The following is a 22,241-nucleotide window of genomic DNA, read 5'->3' on the forward strand; positions in this document are numbered from 1 at the left end:
GCTGCCTTTGGCCTTGCTCCTTGACACCATCAGATCCAGACGGGGACTGCCCCAACAAGACTAGATAAGGCTGAAGGCCTCCTTGACAGTTCCCATTCTCCCAGGTCCAAACTGTTACCTGCTGAGATAGTCTGTTTGCACACACTGTCCACACCGCAACATGTGAAGCGGCTATCCCCTACAAATGTTACTCGACCCAGGCACAAAGGTCCTGGGCTCCTTGGGCAACCTCGCAACTTTGGTCCCCCTTACTGACCGATATAAGCCACCATTGTCGCATTGTCCAAAAACACTGGAACATTTGACCTTGACTTATGGAAGGAATTCCACCAACACCCTACACACTACTCTTGTTTCCAAGTGATTGTACAGATAGGCTTCCGTCAAGTCCAGCGAGGCCCAAAAAAAATAACAAAAAACCACCACTCCACACGACAAAATGCTGCTATCACCATCCGCAATGTTTCCATACAGAAAAAAGGGAAACTCGCAATAACACATTTCACGTTTTGCAAACAGTGGATGGGACGAAAGGCTCCTTCCTTTTTTTTGGCACGACACAGTAAATAGAGTACCTCCCGTGACTGTGCTCTCTAGCCAGGTACAATCATGCCAGCAACTGAAGGTGACACAACATGTCCCAAATCACCACTTGCTTGCCTCGGACACTACAATGAGACATCAAGAAAGTTTCCGTGATGGGGCGAAAAAATTCTAAAGCATAGCCATCCCTATTACCTCTAGGACCCATTGGTCAGAGGTAATCCTGGTCCACTCTTTGTAAAACAGTGAGACAGCCTTCCACCGCCATCTCGAGAGAGAGAGGACCAGCCTGGCTTCATTGTGAGGCCTTACTGTCACCAGCTCCCTGGTTAGAGCCCTCTCAAGGAAGTCTACGGGTACCTTGAAATGTCTGCTGCCTACTGGACCCCTGGTGGTGCCCCGAAGACAGTGCAGAACCCTTATTGGGACAAAAAGCGCCGCACCTCCCAAAACCTAGAGCGAGACAGAAAAGACTTCCTGACTGTCATCTTATCCTCCGGAAGCTTATTCCCTTTAGACCAGTGGTTCTCAACCTTTTTTCTGTCAGGACACACCTATTTATTTAATTTATTTAACGGCTTTTATATACCGAACATTGGGAACATCTCATCAGTTTACATAGAACAAAATTAGCAACAGGCTTTACAGGTAACACATAACTAAAGAGGAATATAAACTTAGTAGAGTGATAAATTAGTAAACATTGAGTAAACATATATTCACAAAATTGCATGGAGGATACAATGAACATGCTATATGCAAGTAATGTACAGGGGATAGGTCGCAAGGGCGTTGAGAAAGACTGGGGTAGCAGTAGAGTGAGATAGACTGAGGTGGCAGTAGAGTGAGCAGTCGGTTAGGTGTAAGAATGCTTGAAGAGCCAAGTCTTAAGGTTTTGCCTGAATATTTTTGGGCACGTTTCTTGGCAGAGTGAGGCTGGTAGTTTGTTCCAGAGGTAAGGCCCTGCTAGGGAGAGGGCCCTTTCGTTTGTGGCGCGAAACTTAGTCAGCTTGGGTGAGGGGGTATGCAGTGTGGCCAGGTACTGTTTTCTAGTGGGTCTATTATTGTTGTGAAAGGTGAAATGCTCTTTAAACCAGTGCATGTTTTGGTTGTGAAGGGATTTGTATATTAGAGTGAGAGCTTTGATGGTAATTCTAGATGCTACGGGTAACCAATGCAGATGTTTGAGTACAGCGGTTGTGTTCATTTTTGTGGGTGTTGGTGAGTATATGGGCTGCTGCATTTTGGAGGAGTTGAAGCGGTTGGATGGTGCTTTTAGGTAAGCCCAGCAGCATGGAGTTACAGTAATCTATTTTCGATAGGACGAGGGCTTGTAATATGGTACGAAAATCATTGAGATGTAACAGAGGTTTGAGTTTTTTCAGAGTGTACAGTTTGAAGAAGCAATCTTTCAGGGTGTTATTGATAAATTTTTTGCAGTTAAGATGATTGTCAAGGGAGACGACAAGGCTGCGTACGTGAGGAAGAAGGTGATATTAGTGGATAGATCATTGTTGGTTGGTAGAGAAGGATTAATGTTGGGGGGTGAAATGAGGACGAGTTCTGTTTTAGCGGTGTTGAGGGCGAGAAAGTTGTTAGATAGCAAGCTGCTGATGACAGAGAGGGAGGATTTCCAGGTTTCTATAGCTTTATGTATTGAGTCTGTAACCGAAATCAGTATCTGCACATCATCCGCATATATAAAGAGTGGAAGGCCAAGTTTGGCAAAGAGATGGCAGAGGGGGAGGAGGTATATATTGAATAGTGTAGAGGATAGGGATGAACCTTGGGGTACTCCTTGAGCTAGGGCAAGAGGTTTGGAAATGCAATTTCCAATTTGTATGTTAAATTGTCTCTCGGTAAGGTAGGAATGGAACCACTGAAGGGCCGAGCCCGAGATGCTAATGTCGGTGAGGCGTTCTAATAGGATATGATGGTTGACAGTATCAAATGCAGTGGATATATCAAGAAGAATTAGAATGTGTGAGAGACCTTTATCAAGGCCTTTTACGATGTGTTCGGAGAGTGAAATTAGCAAGGTCTCAGTACTATGGTACTTACGAAAACCATATTGTGAAGGAGATAGGATGTTATGTTTGTCCATATATTCTGAGAGCTGTCTGTTTATTACTTTCTCAAGGATTTTTGTGATCAGTGGCAGGTTGGAGATAGGTCAGAAGTTGGAAAGATCAGAGGGGTCCATGGAGGGCTTCTTTAAGATAGGTTTTACAATGGCATGTTTAAGGTTTTTGGGAATACTGCCAAGTACAATGGATTTGTTTATGATGTTAGCGATGGGTTTAGCGATAATCCCGGGGATAGAGAGGAGATTTTTTTGTGGGGATGGTGTCTGATGGGTGCGTAGAGGGTCTGATTTTTTTTAGGATAGATTCGATTTCCAATGATTAGGTGGTGTCAAAGGAAGAGAGTCTAGCAGTAGTTTGGCATTGTAGGGTTTCAGTGGATGATTATATAGAGGGGAAGCGTGACATGATGTTGCTTATTTTATTGTGGAAGAAGGAGGCTAGGCTTTCACATTTAGCCTGGTTGTCTATGTCAGGTATGGAAGGTGTGCAGGATTTCGTTAGGTTGCTTACTAGTTCGAATAGGGCTCTTGGATTGAATTGCAAGTGGTGGAATCGTTGTGAGTAGAAATCTCTTTTAGTATTATTGATAGCTACTCGGTAAGTGTGGAGGTAGGATTTAAATGTATTCAGTCGTGCAGTGGTGGGATCTTTGCGCCACGCTCTTTCGAGCTTTCTAAGATTGTGCTTTTTTTTTTTTTTTTTTTTTTTTTTTTTAACTCTGGGGGTATACCAGGGTTGTTTGTGTCTATGAGATGTGTCAATTTCGCGTTCTTGATAGATAGTTCTCATATGTGACACACTGAACACATGACAGTCACAAGGCTAAATGTACACTTTGCATCCCCCGGAACCCTACCCCCACCCATGTGTATGAAGCAGAACTAGAACACACACACGTCACACCTTCAGAACCAGTCTGTCTCACACCTAAACACGTCACCTCCCTGATCAGTCTCTGTCAATCACACAATACTCTCTCTCGTACTTACACACAGGCTTCTCTCTCTCACACTTATACACTGTCCGGCTGGCTGGCTGGCTCTCACTCCTACTCCCTCCCCCAGAGCACAAAAGGTAGCTGCAGCAGCCTCCTCCAACCCCCAGGGCTCAAGAAAGAAGAATCCCATTGACTGTGGGGGCTAACGCTGTCTCCCTTGCTAATTACCGGCTCCTTCAGTTTTTGCTCCAGATCTGTGCTGCTGCTTGGGGCCGATGCTGCTGCTACTGCCACTACTTTTCAGTGCAGCATGGCCTTTTCTTCCTATGTGCCCCGCTACACATCACTTCCTCTTCCGGGCTATGGGAACGGAAAGATGAAAAGGCCGTGATACAGTTGCCGACTTTAATGAACACTGTCGTTCCCATCCAGCCAGGTTTGGACGTTCTGATAGCCGGGGTGGCAACAGCAGTAGTGGAAGAATGTCTGCCTCTCACTCACTGGAGGAAGGGGCGAGGAGCAATGAGACATGGCGTAGAACGTGACACACCTGCTGGTGCTTGGCGACATTGGTGTGTGTCCTGACACACTGGTTGAGAAGCACTGCTTTAGACTACCCCAAAATCTTCATCAATTGTTTCAGCTCCTCCCTGATCAACAATTTTCCTTCCTTTACAGAGCTGAGATATGGACCACATATCAGCTGACCAATTCTGCAACCACAGCAGATGTTGCACCAAATTCCTGGCTGAAGTCCAGCTCGAGTCAAAGTGCATCAGCCTCCTATGCAATCCTGGCCTCCACCTTGGCTATTAATACCAGCATCTGCTAAAGACTTCTGGACCCAGCATAAACAGGCCCACTGCATCAGACTTCCACAAATCGCTGCTTGCAGGCTTAGCGCCAAGACTTCAAACATCCTCTCCTGATGAATCTCTAGCTTACGTCCTGCACGTCCTTTAATGCTGCTAAAACCACAATCAGAATAGTCATCTTGTTAGTGACCGCGGAGACCGAAGCATGCACCTTCAGCAATACCAGCAGCAGCAGGATATTCTACATGAGGGGGAAACAACTTTGCTATGGCTCTAGCCACCTTGGGGCTCGCCTCTGGGAAGTCCCATTCCTGGTTCACCAGCTTCTTGATCCTTTTAGGGAGAGAACAGGCTTTCGGTGGACCCTGAAGTCCAACCAACATGGGATCCACCCCATCATTGTCCGACTCCTCCTGGACCACCCTAATACCCAGTTCCTTCCGAATATGGGAAATAAGGGTCCTCAACTCTTCTTTACGGAACAGACGAACCACCCATGAGTCATCTCCCTCCATTATCGGGACCTCTTCTAGGTCAGCCATGTCCTTATTGACAACCGCCGTGAGATCAGCTGGGTCATCCTGATCCACCCTCGGACCAACCCCAAGACCATCTTCTGGCTCATTCAGGTCCGAATCACCTGAGCCACCAGGCCTCTCAGGATGGTCCAGGCCCAGCCAGCCAAGGAGGTCCCCCTCCCCCCCGTGGCCAAGGAGCCCCTCGGCCTCTTTGCAGCAGGACGAGACAGCTGACAAATGCTCTTTTATAGCCAGTGCTTTTCCAGGTTAAAAAGGCCTTAATATGCATAAGCAAGACAAATTCTGGAGGAAAACTCCATGTCAACCTCTCCCCTGTCCGGCCCAGAGCTCACATCTCCTCCTCCACCACCCCCCGACAGGATCGGCAGAGACAATGGGGGAGGGGAGTTCCTGGGCTTCGGGGAGTCCATCACCTTCTGAGCTGTAGACCTTCTCCCACCTGACAGGCTGTTTAGACTCCCAATATTGATCCTGACAGGGCCTTGGGAACCTGTGGCCCTCCTACCAGCCTCGTTCCCCCCCAGAGGGCCCCTCCCGTCCAGAAATGAATCATGGCATAGTGCCGCTACATTTGGCTGTCCCTGAGCCAGGCTGCCAGCCTGATAAGCTTTCTCGCGCTGGGAAACTGCTGTCGGTGCCAACTTGTTTCCATGTGGCTGGGACTGCTGCAGAGGAACAGAAGCCGCATGATCACAGTGCGCAGGAGAGGAAGGGAACACGGCCCAATGCAGTCTCTAGCTCCCTGAGCAACCTGAAGCTGCAGAGAGAGGAGCTACACTGCTCCCTTCCCGAGCCCAGGCCTGCCCCAATGATCAAACCAGAAACAGCTGCTGAAAAAAGTAACACTTTTTTTTTTTTTTTTTTTACAGCCACAGCAAAGGAAGAAATTCAAGCAAAACAATGAATGCTACCCTGCTGCTGGCAACACCTGTGGGAAGAAGCCTTCAGGAGATAAGAAGGAACCAGGACCCCTGGCTGTCAGACCCCTGGATCGGCTGCGGGCTAAAGCTGATCAGGTATTACCAACCCCCCCACTCGCCTGGCTCAACCTCAGGGATAGCCCACGAAGGAACATTTCGGCTTCTCAGGGCAGCGGGTTGTGCGAACGGGGGAGAGGTTGGACCACCAACGTGCACCCCTGATAGCTAAGAAAACCTGCAAGAAAAATCACAAAGAACTTACCCCAAAAATAAATAAGAGAAAACTAGCAGGCTAAAACAGCACTAACAGATCAGTTTGCAAGTTGTAGCTGTAGTAAGCTCGGAGGAGGAACTTCAGGTAAAACAACTTTCCTCAGTACCAAAACTTCTGTCTCAAGCATAAGCATTTTTTTTAAGCCTAATCCATCCAAAAAGAGAAGAAAGAAATAAAAGTCAAACTATTCTCTCAAACTAGAAGGGATAACCGCAGGTGCAACCCTCATCTGCTAGAGTCAGAGAAAATACTGAAGAGATGCAGAGGGCGCACCAGCTTATGAGAGGGTGCCCTTTCAGATTTTGCTCTGACTCCATCTACTGGAAGGGGGACATAACCTACGGTCTGGACTGATCCGGGTACGTACAGGAACAGTCCATCCAGTCTGCCCAGCAAGCTTGTGATAGCATCAAGAATAAGGCTTAATGGTTAAGGGTAGCAACAGCTGTATCAAGCTACCCCCATTCTTATTTATTTTCTCAGACCTAAAAATTTAGTGTCCTTGTTGGCTGCCCCTCCCCCCACCATTTAAAGAAAACAGTAATATTGGAGCAGAAAGCAATACTGGAGATGTATCAACAGTATGAAGGCCTATTGGTTAAGGGTAGTAACCGCCACACAGCACGGAGAAATACTGAGGTAATGCAGGTGGCACTCTAGGTTATACAGCAGTGCTTCAAAGTTTTTAGTTCTCTGCCTCCATCTGCTGGTAGGGATGCAAAACCCACTGAACTGATCTGGGGTACGAAGAGGAATGGTGACAAAATATAAAATGTGTTTTGCTAGGTCAGACTAAAGTCCATCGAGCCCAGAATCCTGTCTCCGAAAGTGGCCAGTTCAGATCATTAAGAAATACCAAACAGATCCCAAACAGTTCATCCATTTCTTGTTGCTTACTCCCAAAAATAAAACAGTGGCTTTCTCTAAGTCTACTTGGCTAATGGAGAAATTACTTACCTGATAATTTTGTTTTCCTTAGAGTAGACAGATGGACTCAGGAACAATGGGTTTATGCTCCCCTGCCAGCAGATGGAGACAGTCAGGTTTCAAATCTGACATCACCCCTGCAGTGACCTCAGCTCTTCACTATTCTCTTCAAAAGCCACTGTGGACATACTATTGGAAAATCTTGATTAAAAACTTAATTAAAAACAGATAACCATAACTGTACTCAACTAAACAAACCCTGAACCCCAGTAAGATTATAGATCTGATCTAGTGACTGGAAGACAGCTTACCCTTGGAATCTATAACCACTCCACGGGCGAATCCTAGGCACCATTCTTGGGTAGCTGTGGGCAGGATGCTGAGTCCATCTGTCTACACTAAGGAAAACAAAATTATCAGGTAAGTAATTTCTCCATTTCCTAGCGTGTAGCCAGATGGACTCAGGATCAATGGGATGTACAAAAGCTAATCCTGATCAGGGAGAGACTGCCCGCGGTCCAGTTAACCCCACCCTTGCAAAGGCTGTGTTCCTCCTGGGCCTGAACGTCCAGGCCATTGGAACCTGGAGAAGGTGTGCAAGGAGGACCACATCGCCGCTCGGCAGATGTCAACAGGAGACAGCAGTCTAGCTTCCGCCCATGAGACTGCCTGAGCCTCCTGTGACCAGCTCCTTAATCCAGCGAGCTATGGTAGCCTGTGAAGCTGGTTCGCCCTTCGTCCTTCCACCGTGAAGGACAAATAGGTGGTCCGTCTTTCAGACCGGTTCTGAAACTTCCAGATACCACATCAAAAGCCTACTGACATTCAATTGGCGGAGGAAGTGTTATTCTTCCGCTTCCTTGTACTGACTGAAATGAAACTCAGAGACTACTTTGGGCAAGAAGGATGGAATGGTACGAAGCTGTAACACTCCTGGAGTCATCCAGAGGAACAGCTTCCAACACTACAATGCGACGTGCTGAGCATATAGCCACCAGGAACACCATTTTCTGGGTTAATAAATGCAAGAAGACTGTGCATCAGCTGAAAGGAGGGCCTTGACAAAAACTCCAATACTAGATTAAGATTCCACAAGGGAACCGGCCACCATAGGGTTGGCCGGAGGTGCTTCACCCTTTTCAAAAGAGAGCCATGTTCAGATGAGCAGACAGGCAGGTTCCATTCATCTCGCCCCTGAAACAGGAGAAAGCCGCTAACTGGACATTCAAGGAGTTAAGGGTCAAATCTTTATTCAAGACATCCTGCAAAAATTCCAGAATTAGTGGGATTTTGACCATCCAAGGGGAAAACAGCTCGTTCCTCGCCCCAGGACTCAAATACTCTCCAGACCCATGCATTCTCTAGGGATGTAAAGAACTATCACACGCGGGGTAAGGTGGCAATTACTGCCACCGAATATCCTAGCTCCATCAGGCGAACCCTCTCAGGGGCCAGATTATAAGACAGAATAGAATCAGATCCTCGTGAAGGATCAGTCCTTGCTGCAGCAGGTCCCTGAGCAGCCGGAGGCACGGGGAGGGGGGGGGGGGGGAAAATCTCCCCATATCCCCATACCATGGATGCCTGGGCCAATCTGGAGCTATTAGTAGGACTAATCCCTTGTGGTGCTTGATTCTGCAAAAGACCCTGCCCAGGAGGGGTCACAGAGAGAAGGCATAAAGCAGCTCCTCTTCCAGCCAGGTCTGAACGAGAGCATCGATCCCCAGGATCAAATGATCTCTTCTGCGAGTGAAGATTCGGGGAACCTTCTCATTGTGAGATGCGGCCAGCAGGTCGATGGACGGGATACCCCAGCAATCTACTACCAGCTGAAAGGCTTTGGCCAACAATGCCCACTCTCCTGGATCCACTCTCCCTGCTTAGAAAATCTGTTCTGACATTGTCTTTTGCTGCGATAATCTGTAGATAGATCTCTTTATGGAATGGACGGAAATACATCTCCTGTGACACTTGCTGGCTTTTGGTTCCACCCTGGAGGTTGATGTAGGCTAACATTTTTGTGTTATCGGACATTACGCAGATCGTTTGAACCTGGAGTATGTAGCTGAATTGTAGACACGCCAATTAGCGACAGTAACTGCTTGTTCAGACGGCTCGCGCTTAAAATTTTATGTGCACAGATTTTGGGCACCTACGCAGGCTGCAGTGAGGTGCAAACACATCCTGTGCGCCCAGCTTTACTTGTATTCTGCACCTAGTAAGTTATGCCCGTATGTACGCGTGCGAAATTACGTGCACAGAGCAGACATGCACTGAGCGTACCGAAGCTCTATGGTGGGTAATACAGGCACAAAAACATGTGCAAGATGGTCAACACACATGTGTTAGGCTAAGTCTAAAGCAGGGTCGGGTCCACTCAATCCGCTTGGAAGCCCACTTCTCCTTACCCCAACGGGATCGGGAACGACGCCGGTATGGCGCGTCGAGCAAGGAGAGCGGAGGAAGTCTTACCAAAATCCCTCGTCTCTGAATTGGGAGGAAATCCTCTCTAAAAAAAAAAAAAAAAAAAAAAAAAAACCCAAAAAAAAAAACCCCAAACACACACTTACCTGGGCTCAGCATTTATCGGCTGAGTACAGACACAATCTCCAACTGAGGGGGGAGAGGTCTTTGGCCATTACCGCTGCACTCGGCTTCCTGCATCCACTGCCTTTCAGCTGCTTCAGCAGCAAAGTCCATGCTGGGAACTGGCTACCAGACCAATGCACATCTCCGAGGGATCTCAGAAATCACCTCAGGAATTCTCAACCGGGGGAGGGAACTTTAGGTATCACCGCAGGAGAACAGGGCTCAATCTTTTCTCCAATTTAAAAGTAGAATTTCTTCTTCCAAAAAATACAGCAATCCCCAAGGGAAAGTATATCCACATCTGGAGATGGAGAAATACTGAAGGGATGAGTTCACTGCAGGGGTCTATCTAGGGTGACGTCAGCTTTGAAACCTGATTCCTTCTCCATATGCTGGCAGGGGCGCATAAACCCATTGGTCCTGAGTCCATCTGGCTACATGCTAGGAAATCACATCTCTCTTGGGAAAACAGACCATTTAATCCAACCCCAATTCCTATCTTTTAACCAGTTACTGACACAGTAGGACACTGCCTTTTATCCCCTGCTATTTCATTTCCTGAAGTCTCCCATGAGGGATTTTATAAATACTGATGACAATCAGGGGCCAGAGACCTCCCTGCTCAACTGGAGACAACACAATGTCCAATTGCCTGGGAGCAATTTCCTCTCAGACGTCTCCACCTGCATGGTCTTACATATTTACCAACTGCTGGAGATGAGGGAATACTGGAGAGGAGCAGGCTGCATGGATGTCCCTGGGAACTCTGGATTTTCCCTGGAAATTTGTATCAATTGCTGGGTCTCAGGGGAAGCACTAAAAAGCTTCAAGCTTCAGTTTATTGCTCGAGCCACTCTCCCCTCAGCAAGGCTGCAGGTACGAGAGAGGTAGGCCTGAAGCACAGACACTACAGGCAGCAGGTGGGGAAAAATTGCAGACGTGAATCCAGGACTTGGGAATGAACTGAAAGTACCGTAAGGGTGCACAAGTTGGTGAGCTGTGATTTATAATGGGATAGGAGCAATAAGAGTGCTGCAGTCAGGGAGGGAAGAGGAGAAATAATGCTAGGGTCATTCTTGAGGGGGGAAGAAGTGGTACAGGAGGGAAGGAGTGGAAGAGAGAAAATTGTTGGGATGATGGTCAAAGGGGGTTGTCTCAGGAGTAATCAAAGGAAGTATTTATTTACAGAAAGGGTGGTGGAGTCAAGGACAGCATATGAATTCATGAAAGCAAGGAACAGGCCCAGAAGTTGTAGAGCTCAGCAGTTGATATGGCTGGGCAGACAAGATAGGCCACCACATTTCTATGTGACATTATTCCTTCCTCTTACTCCCCCCTCCCCCCAAATCAACAGCAATCTCTTGAAAACCAGAACTCAAAAGTTCCCAGGTATGTCATTAGGCCTTATATAGGGGCTGGTTCAGAAATATAGTTGTTTTTTATCTCCATCTGCTGGTAGGAAAGCAAAACATATGCATCTGGACCAGTCTGGTGGGACAAAAAGATACTGCATTCAAAGCCACATCTTAATAAGGAGGCTCTAAATGCAGATTATATACCATTTCAGGATTCCCCTCCTCTCCCAGCAGGCTCACCAGTGATACTGTCCACCAGCACCTGCCACTTGTGCAGTTCTTGCTCTAGCTGGCGAATCTCCCGTTTCTGACGCCGGTCCGCCACTGTCAGTTCTGCAAGGGAAGGATGCAAGACATGAGGAGCAGTTTTACCAGTGGCAGGACAATATTTTTACACCCAAATGTTTGTGTAGTATCCACTGCTCCACAAGTACAATTGTGTGTAGCAATTTTAAATTAGGACATTTATAAGATTTTTTTTGGATTTGAGCTTCCACCTCAATCAGAACTGGGGTTGGGATCTGGCACTATAAGCCTTCATTTACAACTGCCTGAGATTTCCCCCCATTTTATAATCCTTTCCAACTGACTTTAGTCCAGTCATGACAGTCCTGGGCCAGGGTCCAAGCATCAGGCACTCCTTGCAATACACTGCAATCATGGTCCTAAATCCAGCCAACAGGTGTTACTGCTGCGTAACGCCTGGGACTCCCTCCCTCCTAGATCTGAGAGCTCTGCCTCTGCAACCCAGCTGAACTGGCAAACAACCCCAGGTCACTTTGCAGTGCAGACCAGGCAGTGCACAGCTCCAGCGACTAAACATCTTTCTAATTTTTCTGTACTAGAATTTAATTTCTTTATTCATTTCAGTCCTGTAACCTCTTCTTTATCTATATGGCTGACTTTTCAAACCTATTTTGCTGAAAAAAATTTTGTTTTTTCCTGCTGTCTTGTCCATTTCCTCTTTCCTAATTCACCTCCATTTGTCTCTATGAACATAAAAACATTAAGAAGTTGCCATACTGGTTCAGACAGAGGGTACATCAGGCCCAGCATCCTGCTTCCAACAGTGGCCAATCCAGGTTACAAGTATCCAAACACTAAGCAGATCCCATGCTACTAATGCCAGTAATAGTAGTGCTATTCCCTAAGTCAACTTGATTAATAGCAGTTAATGGACTTCTCCTCCAGGAACTTATCCAAACCTTTTTTAAACCCAGCTACACTAATTACACTAACCACATTGTCTGGCAACAAATTCCAGAGCTTAATTGTGCATTGAGTGAAAAAAATATTCTCCAGTTTGTTTTAAATGTGCTACTTGCTAACTTCATGGCGTGCCCCCTAGTCCTTTTATCAGAAAGAGTAAATAACAGATTTACATTTACTTGTTCTAGAACTCTTTCACATCTTAATTCTCTCTCTTCCATCTCTTTCCCAGTTTTGTTGCCTCTCTCCCTTCATCCCCTACTTTGCAATCATCCTTGGTTCCTTTCTTCCTTTTCTTTCCTTCATGCTAGCAATGAGGACATAATGCAATAGGCAGGGCTTGAAGTGGAAGTACTCTACATTCTTACCCCATTCCACCTCTATCACACTTCCAGTCCCCTGCCTGAACTTCCATTTATCTTCTAATGTTTCATTCCTTTCCTCCACCCCACTCAATTCTCTTCCCCTCCACATTCCTTGTGTTATCACCCCATCCCATAGGAAAATTGGTTCTTGCCTGCTAACTTTCATTCCAGTAGTACCACAGATCAGTCCAAACTCCTGGGTTTTGCCTCCCTGCCAGCAGATAGAGACATAGAAAGTTTTACTGATGCTGGCACTTAACCTCGTGTGCCACTAGCAGCTCCCCAGTATTGAACTATATCAAAACTTAAGAAACTCTCCAAAAAGCTTTCAAATACCAATAACACTCAACTTGTATACATTTTCATTTTTTTTTTCTTTTTTTAAAACGGTCTGCATTATATACAACTAGAAAATAGTCTGAGTGGATGACTCTCCTCCACAGATCGGGTGGGTTCTGGACTGATCTGTTGTACTACAGGAACGAAAATCAGCAGGTAAGAACCAGCTTTAGTACAGACTCCTGGGATGTACCAAAGCTTTCTACACTGGGTGGGACCTGGAGAGCCCCGCTCGCAAAACACTGTCGCTGAAGGATGGATGACTTGTATCCCCCACATCTAGACGATGCCGCCTTGTAATAGTATGCAGCGACTTCCAAATCACCATGCTGCAAATCTCATGGGCCTCCACTCACGAAGCAGCCTAAGAGCGCGTTGAATGAGCATGCAACCCTTTCTTCAATCCTTCCTGTAAGAAGGCGAGAATATGCACAATAGTGGTTCACCGCGGGGAAACCTTCAACCCGCTACAACATGAATTGAAAACCTTCCAAACCCGAACATAAGTGAGCGAAGTAGAAGTCTTTCGTGCCCGTAGGAGGGTGGAGATGACTGTATACCACGGATCAGTCCTGGGTTTTGCCTCCCCTCCAGCAGATGGAGAAAGAAGTTTTAACGGACTCCGTCCTGTACCCCTGAGGTGCCACCTAGAGTCTGTCAGTATTACACTGTACCCAAGCAGAAAGGATAAACTACAACATCCATAAAAACCAAACTTCCCCCCCCCCCTCCGAAGAGCAGAGGGAATGAAAACGGTTAACATGAACAAAAAAAACCACACCTATACTCTTACCTTGTGAAGGGGGCGCATTCAATAAATCTGCAGAATATGAACAAGAACCAGCCAAGCGGACTCTCCATTTTCCCATGGGCGGGACTCTGGACTGATCCATGGTACTACAGGAACGAAAATTAGCAGGTAAGAACCAATTTTTCTTTCCCTGTACATACCCAGATCAGTCCAGACTCCTGGGATGTACCAAAGCTTCCCTAACCAGGGTGGGACTGAGAGTCCCATGCTCGGATCACACTAGCCCCGAAGGAGCCAGGCTCTGGGGCCCGGACATTTAGACTGTAATGCTAGCAAAAGTGTGTGGAGATTTCCACGTAGCTGCCCGCCAAATCTGCGGTGACACCTGCTGACATTCCGCCCACTAGGCCACTTACGATAGAGTAGAATGAGCCCCGAGACTGACCGGAATCGGCCGGCCCTGGTCTAGGTATGCCGAAGCAATATAGTTTCTTTGAGCCAGCGCGCAATAGTGGCTCTTGAAGCCTTATGACCCCTCCTGGGACCACTCCACAGGACAAATAGATGGTCCGAGAGACTGAAACGTTCGTGACTTCCAAGTAATACATCAACACCCGTTTGACGTCCAACTTTCTTAAATCTGTAGACTCGGAAGTAGAAGGATCCAGCCCCGCAAAAGAAGGGAGCTTCACCATCTGATTCAAATGAAAGGACACCACTTTCGGGAGAAAGGAGGGAACCGTTCGTAAGAAAAATTCCTTCCTCAGAAATCCTTAAGAAGGATTCCCTGCAAGATAAGGCCTCTAAGCTCCAATACACGCCTTGTCGAAACGATAGCCACGAGGAAGACTACATTCAACGTCAGATCTTTCAGGGTCGCTCGCTTCAATGGCTCGAAAGGTGCATGACAAAGGGCATGAAGGACCAGGTTCAGCTTCCACAAGGGACAGGGATTCTGAATCTGAGGACGCAGATGCTTAACCCCACACAGAAAACGAGCCACATCTGGATGGGATGCTAGAGCTACGCCTTGCACTTTTCCCCGAAAACAACCGAGGGCTGCCACTTGAACTCGCAGAGAATTAAAGGCCAATACTTTAGATAGACCTGCCTGCATAAAGGCCAAAACGTCCGCAATGGTAGCCCTGTGCGGTTCTACAACATGGTCCAGGCACCAGGCCTCAAAAACCACCCCAAACTCTAATGTACGCCATGGAGGTAAAAGTCTTACGGGACTGCAAAAGTGTGGTAAGCACCGCCTCAGAGTAACCCTTATTTTTTAATCTCTGCCTTTCAAAAGCCATGCCGCTAGTCAAAAGAGATCCGCCTCTCTGAAATAAACGGGGCCTTGTTGTAGGAGATTCGGAGACAGCTGAAATCTCAGCGGACCGTCTACTGCTAGATTCAGGAGATCCGCAAACCACGGGCTCCTCGGCCACTCCGGCACGACGAGTATCACCTCCCCCTGAATGAGCCTTGATGAGGGGTAGAACCTTGCCGACCAACGGCCACGGCAGAAAGATGTATAACAGAATGTCCTTTGGCCAGGGAAGGACCAGAGCGTCTACACCTTCTGCCTCTGCTCCATTGCGGTACGTTACCATCAGGTCCATGGCGGGTCTGGACCAGCGGTTGCACAGGAGATGAAAGACCTCTTTGGAGAGTTTCCACTCTCCCAGAACCAACTGGTGGCGGCTGTTAAAGCCGACCTGAACGTGTCCACTCCGGCAATGTAAGAAGCTTCTATTTTGTACAGGTGCTGTTCTGCCCAGTTGATTAAAAGCTGAGCTTCCGTTGCCATCGGAGGACTCCGGGTTCTGCTCTGACGATTGATGTAAGCCACCGTCGTTGCCAAGCGAGTGTAGACTGCATATGACAGACTAAACTGCCTCCCTGCAAAGTTCCGCTGATTTCGCCCAAATGAGCCAGTCGTCCAGATATGGGTGCACTAAGATACCCTCTCGTCGGAGGCAGGCCGCAACCACTACCATCACGGTCAGTTGGACCGTTAGATGATCGAGGGGTTAAAGGGGCACTTAGAGAAGATAAGGCCATCGCGGAAAGATTAAATGATTTCTTTGCTTCGGTGTTTACTGAAGAGGATGTTGGGGAGGTACCCGTAATGGAGAAGGTTTTCACAGGTAATGATTCAGATGGACTGAATCAAATCACAGTGAACCTAGATGTGGTAGGCCTGATTGACAAACTGAAGAGTAGTAAATCACCTGGACCGGATGGTATACACCCTAGAGTTCTGAAGGAACTAAAAAATGAAATTTCAGACCTATTAGTAAAATTTGTAACCTATCATTAAAATCTTCCATTGTACCTGAAGACTGGAGGATAGCAAATGTAACCCCAATATTTAAAAAGGGCTCCAGGGGTGATCCGGGGAACTACAGACCGGTTAGCCTGACTTCAGTGCCAGGAAAAATAGTGGAAAGTGTTCTAAACATCAAAATCACAGTCGCTGGGGGCTCAAATCCGGCGGGGATAGTGGGGGGAGATCCTCCCCCTCTAAGTCTGGCTCTGCATCTGCTCTCGGAGAAGGCAAAATGGCTGCCGCTCCCAAGTCACGTGGGGAGGAGGCAAGCCTCTGCCTGCGAGCTGCCAAATTGGTCTCCAAGCCACGCGATCGAGGCAAAACTCCCCCCTACTCTGAATGCGGTCTCTGCGAAGGTCCCTCACCCCCGGGAATACACCGGGAACAGAGACCATCGCGCGAGAGCCGAGACGCCGGCTCCCCACAGCAGGAACCACGCGGCATGTCAAGCGCGCAAAAGGAAGAAGGCAGCCGGGTGAATAAAGCCTAGGAGAGACAGCAGGCAAGTGCTGAAACCACAGTCAGCCGGCAGGGGTTAAAAAAAAAAAAATTTACTTCCCTGCCTGAAAAAAACAGCAATCATCTCTGGGAATAAGGGGGGGGGGGGGGCACTGATTAATACTCCAACTCACCGGGCTGCAGCACTAACTCCGGGAAAAACTGGTCTTGGGGCATTGCCCTGCCATGCCTGCCTGCAGGACACTCAGCAGCCACTGACAAGATTTTTTTTTTCTTTTTATTAAACTTTATTTAAATTTTTTTTTTTTTTTTAAGAAATTGATCTAGTCAAAGCAAGACCCCCCCAAAATCAAACCTGGTACCCCAGATAGGGAATAATTTGGCAAGGATCAGGACCACAGATTGTGTCTCTCTTTCATCTGCTGGAGTCAGAGATATACTGAAGGATTGCAGCTGGCACACCAGGTTATATAGGGGGGTGTCCTTTTAGTTTGCTTCTGTGACTCCATCTGCTGGAAGGGAGGCATAACCCAGCAGTCTGGACTGATCCTGGTACGTACAGGGAACGAGGGACTGCAGGTGGCACACTGGGTTATGTACAGTGTCAGTAAAACCTTCTCAGTCTCCATCGGCCGGCAGGGATGCAAAACCCAGGAGTCTGGACTGATCTAGGTTTGTACTGGAAAAGGAAATGTGTTTAATGCAAATGTCAGGTATATGGATACAGTCTACCAATGGAGGAAAAGAAAAAAAACGTATTAATGTCTGAGAAAAGCTGGGGAGTAATTTATCAATCCTGAGGGAATCTGTGAGATGTTGAGGGATTCTGTCCATTAAAGTGGTATAAGGGGAAAAAAAATGTCAGCAGACTCACCATGTTCTAGTGCCTCATCCCGCATGTCCCTGAGGAGAAGAGGAGAAAGGTATAAGAATAAAGAAAAAAAAGACCAGGTCTCTTATCTCATGCTCCCTAGAGAGCACTCTCCTATCCTTCTTTAGGGACAGTGAAATGCTATCAAGTAACCTGGGGTCCTGCTTACTTCAGTTTACTGTCATCAATCATATCCTCAGCATCAGAGAAGTTCAGCACTTGATCTCCTTTTGGAAGCGGCTGCACTGCAGGAATAAGGACACATCAGACAGCTCTCTCTGCACACACCTATCCCCAAGTTACTGTGCACACAGGGGCCAGATGGCTCTTTATATACATGGCTCCCATGTTGTGTGTGCACAGGGATCAAATAGCACATCCTGCCGTCAAGACAAGGTTAGAAACTAGAGCATATGGCTGCTGGCACACAGCAAGAACAAACAAAATTATAAACAACTTCTTAGCACCCAACTGCAATGAAGGCACAGAAATTCTGTCTGTGTAAAACATGAACCACGTCTGAACCCTCGGCAGGTTGTATTTAATGCTGGAGAAGGTGTATGGATGGTACCTGTTTGATCTTCCAGCAGATAGTACTGCTTCATGAGTTGCCAGTGCATCTGCAGGGACTTTGCTGTGCGGGATGGATAGAAAACTTGTGGCTGTGTATTCAGCAGTTCCTGAAACGTCTCCAGTGTAGGTTGACTTGTCTGCAGAACAAGAACTGTCCTTACTAAACAGCACTGAAAGAGATGCCAAAAAAGGAGGGGAGCAGTGCTGAAAGGCACCAGGAGAGGGGGGGGGGGGGGGGGGGGGGGGGGGGAAGGGTGAGCGGTTCTATCCAGTACGTACTGATCCAATGCTGCTCAAAAGCTCCTCCTCTGCCTTGCTGTATAGAACCTTGCTCTGAATGGCTGCAATTGCCTCAGGGTGGAGCTGTCTCATTGCCTGACAAGCCATTCTGTCCAAAAAAAAAAGAGAAACATGCAAAAGAAACAGGTGAATAACTCAAAGGAAAATTGGTTCTTACCTGCTAATCTTTGTTCCTGTAGTACCACAGATCAGTCCAGACTGCTGGGTTTTGCCTCCCTTCCAGCAAATGTGTCTCTTCAGTATTAACATTACCAAAGCAGAATAACCATTTTAACCAAGGGCAGATCAAGCAAGGACAAGAAGAAACCAAAGAAACTATGTACATATGAGAAATAATCTGTAATCTTCTTCTGCAGCACCTAGTAGATCCAATAGAAAATGCTGTGAATAGAAACCAATGAACGGACTTTCTCCAAGCAAAAACTGGCCACACATACCCCAAATGGGCAGGCACCTGGACTGATCCGTGGCACTACAGTAACAAAAATTAGCAGGTAAGAACCAATTTTCCTTCCCCTGTACATACCCAGATCAGTTCAGACTGCTGGGATGTACCCAAGCTTCCCTAACTGGGGTGGGACCTGGAGAGTCCCACTCGAATGACACTGCTCCCAAAACAGTTGACGTGTGGTGCCTGGATGTCCAAATGATAATGTCTGGCAACAGTATGCAGAGACTTCCAAGTCGCCGCTCTGCAGATTTCTTGCGGCGAAACCAACTGGCTCTCTGCCCAGGAAGCAGCTTGCGACCGGATCGAATGAGCTTTTAAACCATTCGGAACAGGCTGCCCGCTGAAAATATATGCGGAAGAGATAGCCTCCTTCAACCAACAGGCAATGGTAGACGCTTTATGTCTTTTTTTTAGCACCACTCCATGGAACAAAAAGATGATAGGGAACCTGAAAGGCACTGGTAACCGAGGTAACTCAAAAGAACCCTTCTGACATCTAAACACCTCAATTCTCTTGTGTGAGGAGTATCCTGATCGAAAACCGGGAAGGCCGGAAGCTCCACGGACTGATTTTTTTTTTTTTTAATTCTTTATTTATTCATTTTTAACAAACAAAAATCATATTTGCTTATTAGAAATACAGTGTGTACTTAATCCAAATAACAATATATAATTTTCCTCCTTATCTCCATTTTGAAGGAAAAAACAAAAATCTTCAGTCTATCTCCTTCCAGGATAATTGAACTATACAAAATGGTGAAAGGAAAGAATGTAATCAATATAACCAATTTTCTTTGTTAAGACCCACTCCCAGTAGATAATAAAGTTTATCAAGGGGGTAGGAGTACATGTAATCTTTTAAGGAGGAAACTTAAAGTAATATTAATACATTATTGGTGCACGTAACAGCAGCATCATTTTCACTAATTAAGTATGTTCGGTTTCCTCGCTTCTATGAACTCTTTTAACTGATCAACTACGAAAAATACAAAGCGCTCACTCCCTTTCATTAGAAAACATTTACAAGGAAATAGTATCTTCACACTATAGCCCAGACCTCTAGCTTCTTGTCTGAGGTTTAAAAAACCCCGACGTCTAGCTTGGGTAGCTGGAGCTAAGTCAGGAAAAACCTTAACTGCTGCTTCATGAAAAACCACAGGATATTTCCCAAAATATTTTTTCATAACAAAACTTATATCTTTAACAGATATAAAAGATACTAGAAGTGTTCCTCTACTTATTACGTCCAGCGTCGAGTCTTCCAGAAACCCTGTCAAGTTTCCACCAAAGGAAGCATTCGGGGTATTCCCTGGACGAGTTGAAGCAGGAAGGAAAAAACAGGTATTTATAGACGGTAAATTTGCCTCATCAAAATCCAGCTTTTCCAGAAGAAACTTCTTAAGGGTAGTGTAGGGTATTTCCCCCACTACCTTGGGGAAATTAGTAAACCGTAAGTTCAAATGTCTGGATTTATTTTCAATAAATTCCATTCGCCGTGATAATATTTGGCTATCTTTTATTGCAGCAATCTTATATTGTGAGAACTGTTTCCCTTCCTCTTCCAAGGTAGTTACTTTCTCTTTTAACCCATCCACTTGTAATTGTAAAGCAGCAGTTTTCTGAGCGCTCTGTTCATTTGAAGTATCCATTTTCCCATCTAAGGAGTTTATAGCAGAGGCCATCCCGGCCATAAAGTCCCAGAGGGAATCTAAAGTTACCTGTGCAGGCCGCGCTGGAATGGCGATCAGCTCCTTCCTCATGGTGGTCTCCACAGGAGTATTTCCTCCCAGATCAACTCTGGGATCTATTACTCCTTCCATTCTCTCTCTCCGTACTTCCACCGGACTTGAGGTGTAAATTCCGGTTACTTCACCTTGAGGGATTCCTGAAATAGCTTCTGGGTTTGAGTTGGCTGAGGTACTGACCGTACCTCCATTCCTCATCTCTTCCGTTAGCCCCTGCACAGGCTTTGCCCTCTGTTCCGGGCTTAGAGACACCTCCTCCGCCGACGCGAACGGCCCCTCCTCGCCTTCGCGTGCATCGGGCTCCTCAGTTCTCTGTTGCGACGCTGCTGGACACAAAAAGCCGGTTATCTCCGTCTGGGTAGAAGTGGATGGGATTTGTTCGGGCGGGTAAGTCCGGACTTTTCCCTTCCTTTTGGCAGGCATTTTAGGAAATAAAATTCAAAAATGCCGGAGATCTCCCGCTTAGGTCTTGATGCATGCGGCCATCTTGGTCTCCACGGACTGATTTAAGTGGAAAGCTGAGACAACCTTCGGGAGAAAGGACGGAAACGTTCTGAGCGACACCCCGGAATCAGAAATCCATAGAAAAGGTTTCCTACAGGAGAGGGTTTAAATCTCAGAGACCCACCTAGCAGAGCAGATAGCCACAAAAAAACACCATCAAGAGTTAAAACCTTTAAGGTGGCCTTCTTGAGGGGCTCAAAGGGAGGTTTGCATAGCACCCGAAGCACCAAATTCAGAATCCACAAAGGACAAATGGGACGGAGCGGATGGTTCAAGTGCTTTGCCCCTCTAAGTAAACGTACTACATCAGGGTGCGCTGCTAGAGATGCACCCTCCATCTTGTCTTGAAGACATCCCAAAGCTGCTACTTGCACTCAGAGGAAACTAAAGGATAACCCCTTCCTGAGGCCTTTCTGCAGAAAAGCAAGAATCTGTGCCACCAAGGCCTGACGAGGAAGGACCCCTTGCTCGCTACACCAAGAGCTCCGGCGGCGGTTGAAAAGCGCCTCACCATCAGGCGCCAGCTAGCGGGGAGGCCACCCTCCATCCTGGGCCCCTGCAAGAAGTGAACACCATCTTAAATAATAAAAAAGAAACGGAACTATCATCAGGAGGTGAGGGAAATGGGTGACTGTGATGTGTGACCACGCCCCTCCCCCGATGTCACTGTGAGCTCCAGCGGCTGTTGAAAAGCACCTCACCATCAGGCGCCGCACGCCAAAGGGGTGCGACAAAGGGGCTCTCCCCTTTGTGCACCCCTTCGTGCAACTCTTTGTGCTTCATTTAATATTTTTTCTTTTACGTTTTCTGTTAAGTAACCTTTTTTCAAGTTCCTACCTTATGCCTTTTTTAACAATTTTATTATAAATGTTATCTGTATTTGACTATGGAAATATTTTTTCCTGCTTTTTCTGTTTTATGTAAACCGGTATGATTTGTATTTTAATGTAAGAATGTCAGTATATAAAAATTATAAATAAATAAATTAAATAAATAAGAGTCGAAGACCTTCCACATCCTGAGATAATTCAGAGAAGTAGAGGTCTTCCGCGTCCATAGGAGAGTGGCGATGACATCCTCAGGATAATCTTTCTGTCTCAACTGCCTCCTCTCATAAGCCAGGCCGCTAGACAACAGCAATCCGCCTAGTCGAAAAATACCAGACCCTGACGCAGCAGGTTTGGAAGATGACTTAGTCGCAGTGGGCCATCCAAAGCCAGGTTGACAACGTCTGCGAACCATGGTCTCCGAGGCCACTCTGGAGCTACTAAGATAACAGTTCTTGGGTGAGCTTCTATTCACCTCAGAACCTTGCCCACCAGAGGACATGAAGAAAACTCAGAGCAGAACGTCATTGGGCCAAGA

At 46.8% G+C, this 22,241-nt stretch overlaps 1 protein-coding gene across 1 annotated transcript in view; it reads right to left on the reverse strand.

The window, feature by feature from the left end:
• The window catches only part of MCRS1 (microspherule protein 1), a 119,465-nt gene that overhangs the window by 49,458 nt on the left and 47,766 nt on the right, over nt 1–22,241 (reverse strand). Inside the window, 5 exon segments of the mRNA XM_029594682.1 lie at nt 11,227–11,319; nt 17,307–17,335; nt 17,473–17,548; nt 17,875–18,013; nt 18,156–18,264. Coding sequence (XP_029450542.1) covers nt 11,227–11,319; nt 17,307–17,335; nt 17,473–17,548; nt 17,875–18,013; nt 18,156–18,264 — 446 coding nt within the window.

Source organism: Rhinatrema bivittatum, chromosome 3, assembly GCF_901001135.1.
Source record: "Rhinatrema bivittatum chromosome 3, aRhiBiv1.1, whole genome shotgun sequence".
Taxonomy (NCBI): Eukaryota; Metazoa; Chordata; class Amphibia; order Gymnophiona; family Rhinatrematidae; genus Rhinatrema; species Rhinatrema bivittatum.